The following is a 16,228-nucleotide window of genomic DNA, read 5'->3' as shown; positions in this document are numbered from 1 at the left end:
TTTAGCAAATCTTTACAACTGCGACGTCACATGCTGTGGTGGTTAGTGAGTCCATCCATCCATCCATTTTCTATGATTGTGGCCAACATGCTAACCAATCGGCGGTCGTGCGGCTGTGGAAGTTATTATTGGATGAAGTGGATGAACATAAATGGTTAATAACCATACTTCAAATATGTAATATATTGGGGGTTATTTTTTTCGTGACTATTATTAAAATAGTTAGCATACTGTCTTATAACATTCACCGAGACCTAGCTAAATGCGCAATGTACGTAGCACAAACGTAAATCTCATATCCGGTTACGTCAAAATAAATAGAATTGGGAGTAGGGATGTAATTTACCCCTCACAACTACAATTACTATTTATTTTGACTTAATCGACAGCTAAATAGACAACAAGTAATGTTACAGCCTGTACGTGCTCATCACCTATTCTAATTGTCCCGATATCTACTTCCGTATGATGTCGACTCCAGTACCAAACAAAAGTTGAGACTCGCTGTGTCAGGCTTTTGAACGAGAATGTGTCTCTATACATTTGCAATCATTACCGGGCAACGTGAAGGCTGGTGTAGCAGTGCGTGATTCTGCCCAAGTGAAAGTGGGTGTTTGTTTTGTGACGATGCGCGCACTCATTATTAGACGCTGAGTCCTGCAAGGGAGGCGCCGTAACACTCCATCACTCTTCTTTCTCTTTCCCACCGCATCCATTGAATCTATTTTAAAAGCGAAAGAGCTTATTTTGAGTTTTAAACGCCTATTTTCTAACAGTGGAGCTTGAATTGTCACCACATGGGTCCGCAGATTGTTCTGCTCAGTTCGATGCTGGGAGTCCTCCTTGCTCAAGGTAAGTTTCATCAACTACTTTTCTTTTCTGAAGTCGAAAATGAAGCAGGAAACGGAGTCATTGTTGACATGAGTGGTTGAATAGTTCCCTGTTGGCTTGTTTTGCAATGCAATGACAGTTTTATGGATGACTTTTGCTGCAAACAGGTATGAACTAAACTTTTTTTTTCTCTCCTTATACTAAAAAAAGTCTCATCTAAGTCACCTCTTTTGCATGTAAAATGCAAAACCGCAGCCTATGAGCAAACATTTCTTGACATGCATGTTCAATGCTTTGATGGATAATGAGCAATAATACATCATAATTCAATTTAATATTAAATAGCATTATGTTGTTCATAGAGCCTTTTGTCAAATTAAAAAGGGAGTAACTTTAATTTCTGCATAACTGCGTTCATGATTTGGCTTTAGACAGATAAAAATTGATGTTTAAAATGATTAAACCTAAAATATCGCTTTTATTAGTTATTTATTACATGCAAACGTTGTGTCACTGCATGAGCCCAATGTGATTTACAGCGGATGACCATATGAGCAGAATTACTCATGCATTTGAAAGATGCAGATAAAATCTTTGATTCATGTGGTGATGATGTAATAAAGTCATGAAGTTTGATTACAAATGAGACATAGATTCCACATTTGTCCACATTTTCTCCCAATTTATGGTAAAAACAACATGAACTTAGCATGTGCGCCTATTATCCTTTATTTCATCTCATATTGTCAAATATTAATGTTTAACAGGGCGTCTTTTAGCTCTGTGTCATAAGCTCACACTTCCACCAAAGGCAGTCTAGACAGAGAGGTGTGATTTATACCGTAGCGCTGGCAGGAGGGGTCATCAAGGCCTGAAACCTATCAGAACCTCACACGTGGGGCCACTTTCACAGTCGGAGGGGGCCAACAGGCGCGGAGGGATGAGGCTCGGGAGTGGGGGCTGAAGCTGAAGCGGAACAATAGTGGAGCAACCGAGTGAGGGTGATGTTAAATTATTCTAAGCAAGCTCGCGGACAGATATTACGGTTAGAACATAATTTACATGTTACATATGTTAAATATCATAGGGAGCCATTGCAATAAAGTAACTGCATGATCTCTTCTTCTGATTCTAGTTGGCACTCGAGCAGCAGCACTTAGGAATAACAGATACAGATAAATGGAGAGATTGATAAATACAATGATATACAATATGATAAATGCCTTGCGTACTCAATACTTCATTTTCTTCCACTGATCAGGTTGGGGTTTAGGGGACATGGAGCTCTTAAATGTGTATAGAATAGATTATTATTTTAAATACACATGGGTAGATAATCCAGTGTATTCCATAAATTATTTTACCGATAGATTTGTCGCGACCCTTGAAAAGTAGGTCTTTTTCGCCCTTGCTCACAAACTCATTATAATGATACTGTCTTAAATTCAATTTGGACTGCCATAGATCGATTTGCGGCTATTTATTAGCCTTCGCTCACAAATATATAATGGGACTGTCTGTGTAACTTGTCATTAAAAGTCACAATCGTGGCACTGCTTCTTAACACACCTCTTATGCACATCTATAAAATCCAGCCAGGAAACACAAGTTATTATTATTTTTTAGTACATGTGCATATGTGAACCATTGTAGGAAGTTAAACCAACACCCGGAAGTCAATAACTTCATCTTCTGTCATCAAATTAGTTTAAAAAATATGCCAATATCACACTTGTCCACACACAAGCCAGAGTTTTTGTTGTTGTTTTTTTAATTCTTTGCAACTGGGAGAATAGCTGATTGCACAACACACATACCAACCACGAGGAGAAGTGACACTTTCAAAGTAAAAGCTTTCATAATACCCGTTTCTGCTTAAACATGGAAAATTATAAATAAGGCAATGTAAAATAAAATAATTGAAAGATCAAACAAATGGAAATATTAGTCAGTGGCAAAACAACACTAAATGCAGTTTTTAAATGAAACTGGAGCCTATCTCAGCTGTCATCGGGCGAGAGGCGGGGTACACTCTGGACTGGTCGCCAGCCAATCACAGGGAACATATAGACAAACAACCATTCACACTCACATTCATTATTAAGAGAGAAAAAAGTCCAAAACCTACATGGCTCTGTGTGGAAGAACTGCCCCCGCCCCCTGGTAAAACATGACTGTGGTGGCAGTGTTCCAAGATGAAAACCAGTGCTGAACAAAAGAACATGAAGACCTGTCTCAATTTTGCCAGAAAACATTTTTGATGATCTCTAAGACCTTTGGGAAAATACTCCGTGGTCTGATGAGACAAAATTTGAACTTTTTGGAAGGTGTGTGTCCCATTCCATCTGGCATAAAAGTAACACATCATACCAAGAGTCAAATATGGTGGTGGTAGTGTGATGGTCTGGGACTGTTTTCCTGCTTCAGGACCTGGAAGACTTGCTGTGATAAATGGAACCATGAATTCTGTTGTAGTGGCTTCATTCTGGGAAAAAAGCCTCCAATGTGGCTGAATGGCAACAATTCTGCAAAAATGAGTGGACCAAAATTCTTCCACTGCGCTGTAAGAGACTCATTGCAAGTTATCACGAATGCTTGATTGCAGATGTTGCTGCTCAGGGTGGCCCAACCAGTTATTAGGTTTAGGTGCCAATCACTTTTTCACACAGAGTTTTCTCAACCATAAGAATTAGTTTCTATGCCGCTTATTCTCACTAGGGTCACAGGAATGCTGGAGCCTATCCCAGCTGTCTTCAGGGTGAGAGGCAGGGTACACCCTGGACTGGTCGCCAGCCAATGGCAGAGCACATATAGACAACAATCATTCATACCTATGAACATGATGTTTTCGAAATGTTGGAAACCGGAGTACCTGGAGAAAAGCGGGAGCGGGGAATCGAACATGGGTCTCCTAGCTGTGTGGCCACACTGTGTGGAGTTTGCATGTTCTTATTAATTATTTTATTTTGCCTTATTTATAATTGTCCATGTTTCCTACATAGTGGAAATTCACTTAGTGCTTTTGGGTCTGGAACCAATTAACCACATTAAACAAGGGGCGGCTGTAGAGGACACACTAGCAGCAATTGATTCTTTTACCAAACAGCCTGGTCACACACCACTGTGGGATGGCATTCCAGTCTTGTACAAGTCGTCACAAGGCAGCACCAGCTACCTGGCATAGGCAGTGACAATTTGGCACATTTGACACGAGTTCAATTCCCATATTTTCTTTGAAATCCGCTAGATAGACATATAGAGAGATGCAGTAGGTTCCAGTCTCTCCTCGCGGGTTGGTGTTTCACCACTGAACTCATTAAGCCTTGTTTACACGAGGCGTCTAGACGAAGGCGAGCCGTGTGTCGTCCTGCCAAAAAAAAGAGAGCGGCCCCCACATCGCTCATCTCGCCCTGGTCCCATCCAAGATGGAAATCAGCAGACAATACATCACAACAACAGCGGCGTGTCTGGTTCGCCTCGTTCTGATAATAACCAAAAGAGGCCCCTTCTGTTCTTTCAATCTTGGGTTTTAAAAGTCACAGACAGCGGTGGTCTTGGAATGCCAACTATGAGCAGAGTTTGGAAAACACTTACAGTGGCCCCTGTTGGGAAAGATAATTGGATTAGTTTGGTTTTTGGACTATTCAGCGCACGCTAAGCTCCTCCTCCTTGGACGTCAATTGTTGAACAGAAATCATCATCATTTAAAACCAGCTTGCTGGGTTCCTCAGAAAAACAACTGCACCACTTTTTACAAAACTTGTTTTAAGTGGCTGCTACACGGTGTATCACAGTATTATGGGATGTGCCAGACTCACAACAAGCTCCGACAATTGCAGCTCATTGTATTTTTTAATGACATTGTAAGGATGAGCATCAAACTTGAGATAATCATGCATTTCCATCATGCATTTGCTCTGCTTTTGAAGTTGCAGGTTTTTGTGATGTGATGAAGGAAACACATCCTTCCTTATGGACAAGGTACCACCGCTGACCCGCCCGTAGCCAGCTTCACTACACATCCTGAATAGTTGTGCAGTCCAAACACACAAACACACTATCCTCCCTCTACCTTATAATATATATCGTACTATTAAAGGTCTCCAAATTACATCCATCCATTTTTCTATGCGCCTAATTTTTTAGCGAATATGTGAGTGTAATTTAGCTATACTAGTGACAATATAAAAAGGCTTCACTACACATCTTAAAACAGCAGTATCCGCCAGTCAACTACAGACAGACATGGGAGCTGGAAGTTTGACTCTTTTGTTTTTTTTTAGCGCATATGTTAACCTCGCGGGCTGCACGAGTGGTTAGCACGTAGGCCTCACAGCTAGGAGACCCGAGTTCAATTCCACCCTCGGGCATCTCTGTGTGGAGTTTGCATGTTCTCCCCGTGCATGCGTGGGTTTTCTCCGGGTACTTCGGTTTCCTCCCACATTCTAGGTTAATTCTAGGTTAATTCTAGGTTAATTCTAGGTTAATTCAAACATGCTAGGTTAATTCATTCATTCTACCGCTTTTCCTCACGAGGGTCACGAGGGTTGCTGGAGCCTATCCTAGCTGTCTTCGGGCGAGAGGAGGGGTACACCCTGGACATTCACACGCATTCATACCTATGGACAATTTGGAGTGGCCAATTAACCTAGCATGTTTTTGGAATGTGGGAGGAAACGGGAGTACCCGGAGAAAACCCACGCATGCACGGGGAGAACATGCAAACTCCACACAGAGATGGCCGAGGGTGGAATTGAACCCTGGTCTCCTCGCTGTGAGGTCGACGCACTAACCACTAGACCGACTTACTACGTTAATCGGCGACTCCAAATTGAACGTGAGTGTGAATGGTTGTTTGTCTATATGTGCCCTGTGATTGGCTGGGCACTAGTCCAGGGTGTACCCCGCCTCTTTTTCGAAGACAGCTGGGATAGGCTCCAACATACCTGCGACCATTGTGAGGATAAGCGGTAGAAAATGAATGAATGAATGAATGTTAACCTAGCATGATGGTGACGTTAAAATGTAAGTGTAATGTTAGCAATGCTAACACTAATTTCGCTAAAGTATGTATCCTCCTGCACCAACCCTTAATGTTATGTTGTTGTAACACTTTTCCAGCATCAAGGCTCGATTTTGGGACAACATGCTTCTAATACACTATTTTGGCATCTTTAGTACTTAAATAATTACAAAATATTAGAATATGGGACCTTTACAAGCAAGCATCTAACAACAAATCTATGTTTTTTCATGAAAAAGTATGACATTCACGGAGGAATGTAATCCACCTCCATTACCTGGCGGAATAGGAGAGCTTTGATGGGTATGTCACAGCTCACTGTTTAGCTGGAAAACATGCTAATGCAACATTTTGTTCTGACTTTTACAGCTCCGTGGGACATTTACGAGGACTGTAAAGCCACTGTTGTCAGAGTTAAAGCTCTAAAAAGACCACTGATATGTAAAAAGTTCTATTAGGTCCAAACTACCTCAACCTCGGCGTGACACAATGACTGTTTAGGCCTCAGCTCATTTTGATGAATGCTCCCAATAACCCTCCCCCTCCCTCCTGAGACAAAGCTTTAAATCCATGAGAACAAGAGCATTGCTCTCCCAGACACTTAACATCCTCCCTACCTGACCTAACGTCATAAAGCAAAACAAGAATTTCACCAGCACCAGCCCTGCTATTTGAACACATGATGAACAATTTAAGCAGCAGACGGGATGACTGGTTTGCCTTAAAGGTGGAAGAGCTTTGGCAGACCAGATCGGCACACTTGCGCAATTACACAAACCACTAGCGAGGGAATAATCGTGGCTGCAGATTGTTGAACAAAATGCAAGATGACCGCTAAGCCGCTCCACATCAGATTGGTCTGGTCTAATGACCCTTGTTCATTTGTAGTCTAGGCAGGGGCGTTGTTCACTATACTACGAGTTCATTGTTTTAACTTTAATAACTATAAGTACGGGGCGGCACGTTGAAAGAGTGGTTAGCTCGCAGACCTCACAGCTAGGAGACCAGGGTTCAATTCGACCCTCAGCCATCTCTGTGTGGAGTTTGCATGTTCTCCCCGTACTTGTGTGGGTTTTCTCCGGGTACTCCGGTTTAGTCCCATGCTAGGTTAATTGGCGACTCCAATTGTCCATAGGTATGAATGTGAGTGTGAATGGTTGTTTGTCTATACGTATGTGCCCTGTGATTGGCTGGCCACCAGTCCAGGGTGTTACCCCGCCTCTCGCCCAAAGACAGCTGGGATAGGCTCCAGCACCCCTGCGACCCTCGTGAGGAAAAAGCGATAGAAAATGAATGAATGAATGAATGAATGAACTATAAGTACGGGGCGGCACGGTGGTCAAGTGGTTAGCGCGCAGACCTCACAGCTAGGAGACCAGGGTTCAATTCCACCCTCTGTGTGGAGTTTGCATGTTCTCCACGTGCATGCGTGGGTTTTCTCTGGGTACTCCGGTTTCCTCCCACATTTCAAAAACATGCTAGGTTAATTGGTGACTCCAATTTTCCATAGGTATAAATGTGAGTGTGAATGGTTGTTTGTCTATATGTGCCCTGTGATTGGCTGGCGACCAGTCCAGGGTGTACCCCGCCTCTCACCCAAAGACCCTTGTGAGGAAAAAGCAGTAGAAAATGAATGAATGAACTATAAGTACATGAAAGTGAAAACTAGCTCATTTGTCAACAATTGCAAAACGCAGCCGCAACATTGCTTGCAGCATTGATGCTCAAATTAATTAACCGAATATAGGTATTATTTGAGAAAATGTGGTATTGTGATGCATAACTACATACTAATTAACATGCTTGGCCATTCTTATGTGCAGGAGTACAGCAAACCTCCATTGACGACTGCTGCAAAGATGGCCAGAGGGGTGCCAGCGATAACAAAGTGTGTGCAACCCTGCCGCTCATCTCCGGGTCGCCCACGTGCAGGTAAAACTGCTACAATGCAGTCGTCTATAGTGTAGACGTGTCATTTCTACGCCTGCAGCCATATTGCTTCCTCCCAGCGAGAACAGGAAGCGGTAATAATAATGAGCTAATAACACGCCCGCTAGCAAACCGAACACGATGTGCCACCTTATGTATTCCCAAACTTGTCCGAATAATAGCACCAGGGGAAAGAGCAGAGGTTTGTGGGGGTGGGAAGCGCCACATGTAGGGGGGAGGAAATACCTCGGAGGTGAAACCCAATGTGCACGGAGGATGGAATAACAGGAAGAGTGAGTAAGGTGAAAAAAAGGTGAAGGCGCGTCGTCATCGTGCCCTTAAAAGGCAGTGCAGAGGAGGTGTGCACATGGAGGTGAATTTCTGGTAAGAGACGCCACGGAGAGCTTGTTGGAAATGACAGAGGAGATGCATGGGGGCGGCTAAGCTCTTTTTCTTGTTAAAAGCCTGCTGGGATCCAGAACCGCAATTTAACTGATTGGACTGAGGCAATGTGATATTCTGTGAGGGAGACAGAGGGCCTGTTCCTTTTGACACTTGGCCATTGCACCTATAGTAGGGGTCTCAAACTCAATTTACCTGGGGGCCACTGGAGCTAGGTTCTGGGTGAAACCGGGCCGCATCAGGTTTTCTTCCAAAAAAAAAACCCCAAAACGCATTTATTAAAAACTGGAAAAAAAATCAATAAAAAAAACTTCAATGCTTTTGCTTCTGCTATACCCTACACTTTTTCAGTACTTTGGTTCCGGTTTTCCACACCAAAATATCTGATAAAACATTCCACTGTTCTCAAATATCTTAATTTTTATCTTTCTATACACAAAATAAGACAAAAAAATAAACAAATTAAGAATAAAGACAATAAATCAATCAGTAATAAATAAGTAAAATAATAATAAAACAGCAAATAAGAAAAACATAAGAAACCACATACAGTTGGTAGAGAAATTATTTTTTTCAAATTCAAATGTACAGTATTAACAGTTATTTAACCTTTAACATGAACATTAATGAAACTTAATATTTTCACCCAATTAGCAAGTTAGCATGGTACTCAGTTCCATCTGGGAGCAGCGTGGTAACTTTAACAATATGTTTGATGAGATGCTTTATCTTGACGTGTATTTTCCCTTTTATTCCAAATCATTTCCTGCATTTATTTGTACCCAGCGTCATAAGCCTTTAGCTTCATTGCTAATCCAAAGCAAAACAGGGTGGGGTTAACAGGGTAGGGTAACAGTATGGGCGGGGCAAAATCATGTTAATTGTGTCCGGTGTGCACACAGCTTTAAGCTGTCATTTCAACATTAAACTTTGGTATCAAGGTGGGTGCTTCAAACTAGTGTCTCGGGCTGCGAGTTTGAGACCCCTGACCTACAGGAAGTAAAAGGTCAAGAAAACGGGGAGTTGGAAATGTGCTACATGTCCGGTGCTACATGAGTGCTGAGGTGAAGATTGGGAAATAATTAGACCAGTGTTAGCAAGACGTCTATGTCAGAGCAGTCATGTGTTAGTCTTAGACATTATATAATATTTGTATAACATAAGCACTATAAGGCATCAACTGTAACAGAACATTTCTTTATTCTAACAATAAGGAACAACACAAAGAAGTCGCCACAAAACATGTCAACAGTGCCACCTAGTGGTCATCACAAGGTAGAAGCTAATTTTTTTGTAAATGGCTACATTTTTGAGCGGAAGTAGAAAAGTATGATGTCATAACACTCCGTCCTTGATAGACTTGACAAAGAGAGTTGATAATCCCGCCATTGCGGTACCGTTTGCTAAATATCCCCATATTGACTCCCAGCCTGCTTTATGCACTGGAAACTGTTAGTCACCTCAAACAATTTTAATGTGGAAGTGGTTTACTTGGGTTTACTATTATTATACTAAAAGGGATGCCTTTAAAACACCACAATGAGTAAGGACATGAGGAAGTGGAATCTGTCGCGGGTTTGTGTTGATGTGGGTTGGAAATGAAAATAAACTACTGGTCTTTACTCACCAGAGTAAAAACTATTGAGGTATTGTATCTGTCATGACAGGACAGTGCAGGAGCAGTGCTGTTTGGCCGTGCTGGAGGACAACATGTGCACCACCGGCATCAACATGGCCAAAGACCAAGGAGCATGTGACTCTTTGTTCTCCAACACCTGTGAGACAAAGACAACCAAGGTGTGTGTTTCAGCAATCAATTACAGAAATGATTGATGTGGGGAGCCTCGAGAAGAAGGAACGATCTCATCTCCTTATGCCTTCTCTTGTTTATCATACTGGTCAACATTTCACAGACAGAGTTTTCCATTGTTGTGTTTTAGATGTGCTGTGACTGCTGCCTGCTGGGCAAGACGGCGCAGGAGCAGGGACTTCCGTGCGACCACAGCCTGGCTCTGGGCTACCAGTGTGGTCTGGTGTACCGGGCTTGCTGCGTGGACGGAGTGCCCGACAATCAGACCACACCGACGGAGAAGCCTGAATGTGGGCACAGCTAAATGCATGTCACTAGCTTACAATGTGTTATAATTGGGATGAAACAGGAAGAATAAGAGGTGGAAACACTGTGGTTCTCAATAAGAAATATGAGCACACACTGCCATCTACTGGATGCAATAAGTCATTACTCTCAGAGCTTATGACATGCAGAAGTGATTCCGGGCTGAATGGCGGTCGAGCGGTTAGCGCGCAGACCTCACAGCTAGGAGACCAGGGTTCAATTCCACCCTCGGCCATCTCTGTGTGGAGTTTGCATGTTCCCGGTACTCCGGTTTCCTCCCACATTCCAAAAACATGCTAGGTTAATTGGCCACTCCAAATTGTCCATCGGTATGAATGTGAGTGTGAATGGTTGTTTGTCTATATGTGCCGAATACAGCTGGGATAGGCTCCAGCACTCACACCCTAGTGAGGAAAAGCGGTAGAAAATGAATGAATGAATGAGAGAGAAGTGATTCAATTTTCCTACAAAATTTCTCGATGATAGAAAAATACACATTTTAATATCTAAATAAATTCATAGCTTAAGCCAGGGCTGTCCAAGCTTTTTCCACAAAGGCCCACACATCAACAGATCAAGTAATCCTCATCTACTATCTCTCGTAGTGCCAATCAAAGACGAGACCCCAGCCAATGGAGACAACAATTCAGTGTTAACGGATCAGTGCAATGGTGCAGTATCACCAACATCATTTCATTATTTTCATACTTGGCAATAAATGGCATCAATTGTCTTTGTAGGCAAGTGTGCTCATCTTTGTGTGAGTAATGAGACGTGCTCCTGTTTCAAAGGCTACAAACTCAAGCCAGATGGAAAGACCTGTGAGGGTAAGATCATTACTTACATTTATTCATAAATTCATACTTTGGTTAGAAATCAGAGGTTTATGAAATTGGAAAGTATGTTAACTAATTTTGGCTTATAGATACTGTATATGTATCTGCATGGGCTGTGCTGCCTCACACTGCAGGGAAAGGACAAGAAGAGTCGACACAATCAGCACATAATGTAGCTTTTGATTTTTACATAAATTTTTTTTCCCGCCCTTTATACTCTTTTTGTATACCGGTATTGAACACATTTTTTTCACTCATCCGGCAGACATTAACGAGTGCTTGCTGGGTGCCAGCAATTGTCGGGGAGGAGAGCGCTGCATCAACACGGAGGGCTCATTCCGCTGCCAGAGAGAGGTCAGCTGCGGTACAGGCTACGAACTGACCGACAACAACAACTGCAAAGGTCCATCAGACCATCAGACCATCCTTTACACTACCTACAAAATATTTTGCTGTATCTGTCCAAAGTGACAAACATGTTTTTTTCTCACCAGATATTGACGAGTGCGAGACAGGCATCCATAACTGTGGTCCAGAGTTTGAGTGCCAAAATACCCAGGGGTCATTCCGTTGTCTCCCGAAGGTCAAATGTGGTGCTGGTTTCATCCAGGACGCTCTGGGCAGCTGCATTGGTGAGGATTCTACCTTTACTGGATGATACAAAAGAGAATGAGCATGGGTTGCATGGTGGCTGTCTACGATTATGGACTACACTATATCAGTGCTATTCAACTGCAGGTCCGAGATGCCCTTTATAGCAAATTCGGCACTGCAATCAGTGTTTTTTTTAACAGGAGAGTGCTCCTGTTAAGTCAAGGATCTTTGACAACAAATGTTTTGAACGTAGGTCCTTAATACTGCAGAGTGCTTCCGTCATATAGAGGATCTTTGACTAGTGTTTTGGCAGTTGGGGTATGGCCGTAAACACAACAGAGCGCTCTTGTCATATAGAGGATCTTTGACTAGTGTTTTGGCAGTTGGGGTATGGCCGTAAACACAACAGAGCGGTCTAGTCATATAGAGGATCTTTGACTAGTGTTTTGGTGGTAGGTCCTTAAACATTGTCTCCATATGACAGAGCGCCTCTGTCACATAGAGGATCTTTGACTAGTGTTTTGGCAGTTCGGGTATGGCGGTAAACACAACAGAGCGCTCTAGTCATATAGATGATCTTTGACTTGTGTTTTGGTGGTAGGTCCTTAAAAATTGTCTCTATATGATAGAGTGCCTCTGTCATATAGAGGATCTTTGACTAGTGTTTTGGCAGTTGGGGTATGGCCGTAAACACAACAGAGCGGTCTAGTCATATAGAGGATCTTTGACTAGTGTTTTGGTGGTAGGTCCTTAAACATTGTCTCCATATGACAGAGCGCCTCTGTCACATAGAGGATCTTTGACTAGTGTTTTGGCAGTTCGGGTATGGCCGTAAACACAACAGAGCGCTCTAGTCTTTTGGCAGTTCACATATGGCCGTAAACACAACAGAGCTCTCTAGTCATATAGAGGATCTTTGACTTGTGTTTTGGTGGTAGGTCCTTAAACATTGTCGCTATATGACAGAGCGCCTCTGTCATATAGAGGATCTTTGACTTGTGTTTTGGCAGTTCGCATATGGCCGTAAACACAACAGAGCGCTCTAGTCATATAGAGGATCTTTGACTTGTGTTTTGGTGGTAGGTCATTAAACACTGTCTCCATATGACAGAGCGTTTCTGTCATATAGAGGATCTTTGACTAGTGTTTTGGCAGTTCGGGTATGGCCGTAAACACAACAGAGCGCTCTTGTCATATAGAGGATCTTTGATTTGTGTTTTGGTGGTAGGTCATTAAACAGTCTCTCCATATGACAGAGTGCTTATGTCATATAGAGGATCTTTGACTTGTGTTTTGGTGGTAGGTCCTTAAACATTGTCTCTATATGATAGAGTGCCTCTGTCATATAGAGGATCTTTGACTAGTGTTTTGGCAGTTCGGGTATGGCCGTAAACACAACAGAGTGGTCTAGTCATATAGAGGATCTTTGACTTGTGTTTTGGTATACTGTATATTCAATGTGTGTATATGTTACAGATATCAATGAATGTGTCAGCCAGACAGGCCCGTGCCACAGAGGTCAGGTGTGCATCAACACGGTCGGCTCGTACATCTGCCAGAGGAACTCTGTCAACTGTGGGCGGGGCTACCACCTCAACGAGGAAGGCACACGCTGTGTCGGTACGACCGTCATTTTGTGGCACGTGCGTATTAACAAAATGAATAGTCAGCAGCAGGGCTGTGTTTTCTTACCGCTCAAGACATCGACGAGTGCAAAGGCCCCAACCAGGTGTGCTCTGGTCACGGCTGCATCAACACAATGGGCTCCTATCACTGCGAGTGTGACAGCGGCTACAACTTCAACAGCATCAGTCGCCTCTGCGAAGGTAAGAAGAAGAAGAAGAGCGAGGATGTAGCCAAGTGCTGCACATTTAACTCGTATGTTATGTTGTAGATATTAACGAATGCAGGCACTACCCGGGACGCCTATGTGCTCACAAGTGTGAGAACACGCCAGGATCTTACCAGTGCAGCTGCACCACTGGCTTCAAGCTGGCGCAGGATGGCAGGAACTGTGAAGGTAATGGAATCGACTCATTCCAGTCGGAGAATTCCTCACGTTAACATGTTCATCTGCGCAGATTTAAACGAGTGCGAAAGCAACCCGTGCAGTCAGGAATGTGCCAACGTGTACGGGTCCTACCAGTGTTACTGTCGCCGTGGTTACCAGCTCAGCGACATTGACGGCGTGACTTGCGAAGGTACCTCTCTGTACAATCATGATCAATTGTATGTTTGTGAAACCACGACAGAACCATGAAGGTGTGTTTGCTGTCATCATGTGTAAAGACATAGACGAATGTGCCCTGCCCACCGGAGGTCACATATGCTCCTACCGCTGCCACAACACACCGGGCAACTTCCACTGTTCCTGCCCTCTTAACGGCTACACCTTAGCACCTAACGGACGCAGCTGCCAAGGTCGGACACCCACACATTCTTGCCAGACGGATGTGATCACTGTTCCGTAGTTTAATATGCTTTTGCATTTTCAATAATGGTTCTTCCCAGATGTTGATGAATGTCTGACAGCGACACACACATGCTCGGAGAACCAGAGCTGCTTCAACGTGCAGGGTGGATTCCGCTGCCTGTCCTTTGATTGTCCCAACAACTATCGCAGTGTCGGAGAAACGTGAGTGTCCCAATGTTCATTTATTTCATTCATTTTCTACCGCTTATCCTCACGAGGGTCGCGGGGGGTGCTGGAGCCTATCCCAGCTGTCTTGGGGCGAGAGGCAGAGTACACCCTGGACTGGTCACCAGCCAGCCAATCACAGGGCACATATAGACAAACTACCATTCACACTCACATTCATACCTATGGACAATTTGGAGTGGCCAATTAACCTAGCATGTTTTTGGAATGTGGGAGGAAACCGGAGTACCCGGAGAAAACCCACACATGCACGGGGAGAACATGCAAACTCCACACAGAGATGGCAGAGGGTGGAATTGAACCCGGGTGTCCTAGCTCTGAGGCCTGCTTGCTAACCGCTCGACTGCTGTGCAGCCTGTCCCATTGTTGACTTTTTTAAAATCACTGTGGTGGCTGGATACTAGACGAGTAGGCTTCCTCTGGACTATTAGGTACATACTGTACCTTGCAAGTGTCACGATCGGGTTTGAGAGCTTTAAGGTTTGACCCCAGGATGTGGAGAACAGGACCAAATGCAGTTAAAAAATATTATTTTTTTTGCGAAAATTGCAGCAGCAAGAAAAAGCAACTCAGGGAGCAGACAGACAAACGATAATGATCCCACGCAGGGAGAAGCACACACCTGAACTAAGTACAACCAGAAATTAGGGACAGGTGTGAGTGATTGGGGGAACGAAGGAAGACCAGGCAAAATAAGTGTCCAAACAGAAACTAAAGCCCAAGAAGGTAACTAAAGCAAACTGCCACGCGGGAGCCTACACAGGGCGTGACAGCAAGTAGTTTATGTCTGAAAGAACAATCTTTGACTCATTAAAATATGTTCCCAATAAAAGTGCATTACACTTTGCCTAAATGGTTGAAGACGATGAAATATATATATATATATATATATATATGTATATATCTAAATAATCGTAAAGTCAGCTATAGTATATTAGAGCATAATTGTTATAGTATAATGGTATGGAGTACATGAAAAAGTAAACTATGGCTCTAGTCATTTTAGTCATTTTTTACCAAGTACTCGTACATTACAGAGCACATCAGCAACAGAACCAATGCTGTAATTAGGGGTGTCCTGACATTGCAGCCTTAAATATCAGCCAATACCGGTATTGATCCAATATCAACACAAATCATCCGTACTTGGAGGGATGTAAATCTCTTTGTGATGATTCAGGATGTATCTAGATACGCGGATTAAAGGGGAACACTTTTTGGGGGAATTTTGCCCATCATTCACAATCTTTATGTGAAATATGAACACATATTTCTTTCCATTTTCTGTGCATTGTAGCTTGAGCAAATGGAAATATGGAAATATGGACGTCATGGGAACTACCTATTTTGAAGTTAAAACCCTAAAAGAAAAACCACCAATAGTGTCTATTTACATAACTGACTTCTAGATTACCCAAGCCACAGCTATATTGTTATTGTAGCAGCTAACATGAAAAACTATATTCATCAGGTGGATAAACACGACACCTTGCTAGGCGCTAGTCTCGGTGTCACTACCTAGCTCTCAATTTCGCTACAAAGATTCAACAAGATGCTCGTTTAGGACCGGAGCACACGTCATGTGCTGGAAGATACAGCCATCCCAATGAGAGCAGACATTGTAAGTGTTGTTGCTGTATTTATGCTGCTGTTATCTTCAGTATGCATGATCCCAACATGTATATCAAAAGAGAGTTTTTTGACAGTGTTTCAAAATAGGTAAGTCCCTATGATGTGCGTTGTTAGCTAGCTCATATTAACTTGTTTTCTTGTGCTATAATGCACAGAGAAGGGTTTGTCACACATAAATGTTTTAGATCATCAAACAAATTGAAATA

The 16,228-nt window shown here is 43.0% G+C and overlaps 1 protein-coding gene and 1 long non-coding RNA gene across 6 annotated transcripts in view; one reads left to right on the top strand and one right to left on the bottom strand.

Moving 5' to 3' along the window:
• Positions 1–60: 60 nt before the first annotated feature.
• The window catches only part of fbln1 (fibulin 1), a 45,958-nt gene continuing 29,790 nt past the window's right edge, over positions 61–16,228 (top strand). Inside the window, exons 1-15 of one of the 4 annotated variants that reach the window (XM_058075376.1) lie at positions 61–154; positions 810–852; positions 7,678–7,786; positions 9,853–9,982; positions 10,126–10,285; positions 10,907–10,972; positions 11,042–11,128; positions 11,403–11,540; positions 11,632–11,769; positions 13,208–13,351; positions 13,432–13,557; positions 13,626–13,751; positions 13,813–13,932; positions 14,021–14,152; positions 14,243–14,366. In XM_058075376.1, coding sequence (XP_057931359.1) covers positions 152–154; positions 810–852; positions 7,678–7,786; positions 9,853–9,982; positions 10,126–10,285; positions 10,907–10,972; positions 11,042–11,128; positions 11,403–11,540; positions 11,632–11,769; positions 13,208–13,351; positions 13,432–13,557; positions 13,626–13,751; positions 13,813–13,932; positions 14,021–14,152; positions 14,243–14,366 — 1,646 coding nt within the window. In that variant the 5' untranslated portion in view covers positions 61–151. Of the gene's footprint in view, positions 155–184; positions 853–7,677; positions 7,787–9,852; positions 9,983–10,125; positions 10,286–10,906; positions 10,973–11,041; positions 11,129–11,402; positions 11,541–11,631; positions 11,770–13,207; positions 13,352–13,431; positions 13,558–13,625; positions 13,752–13,812; positions 13,933–14,020; positions 14,153–14,242; positions 14,367–16,228 lie in introns of those variants that run through there. The other 3 variants (XM_058075374.1, XM_058075377.1, XM_058075375.1) reach the window with 3 other exon arrangements.
• Positions 3,705–13,535, bottom strand: LOC131131058 (uncharacterized). Of its 2 annotated transcripts, XR_009130140.1 has the most exons (4): positions 13,424–13,535; positions 11,629–11,787; positions 9,813–9,960; positions 3,705–4,433 (listed from the first exon to the last, which is right to left on the bottom strand). It is a non-coding gene; the product is annotated as an uncharacterized LOC131131058 (long non-coding RNA). The 2 variants fall into 2 exon arrangements; XR_009130139.1 differs by lacking the exon at positions 3,705–4,433 and having other exon boundaries at positions 9,493–9,960.

Source organism: Doryrhamphus excisus, chromosome 6 (assembly GCF_030265055.1).
Source record: "Doryrhamphus excisus isolate RoL2022-K1 chromosome 6, RoL_Dexc_1.0, whole genome shotgun sequence".
Taxonomy (NCBI): Eukaryota; Metazoa; Chordata; class Actinopteri; order Syngnathiformes; family Syngnathidae; genus Doryrhamphus; species Doryrhamphus excisus.
This window is presented reverse-complemented; position numbering and strand designations above follow the sequence as displayed.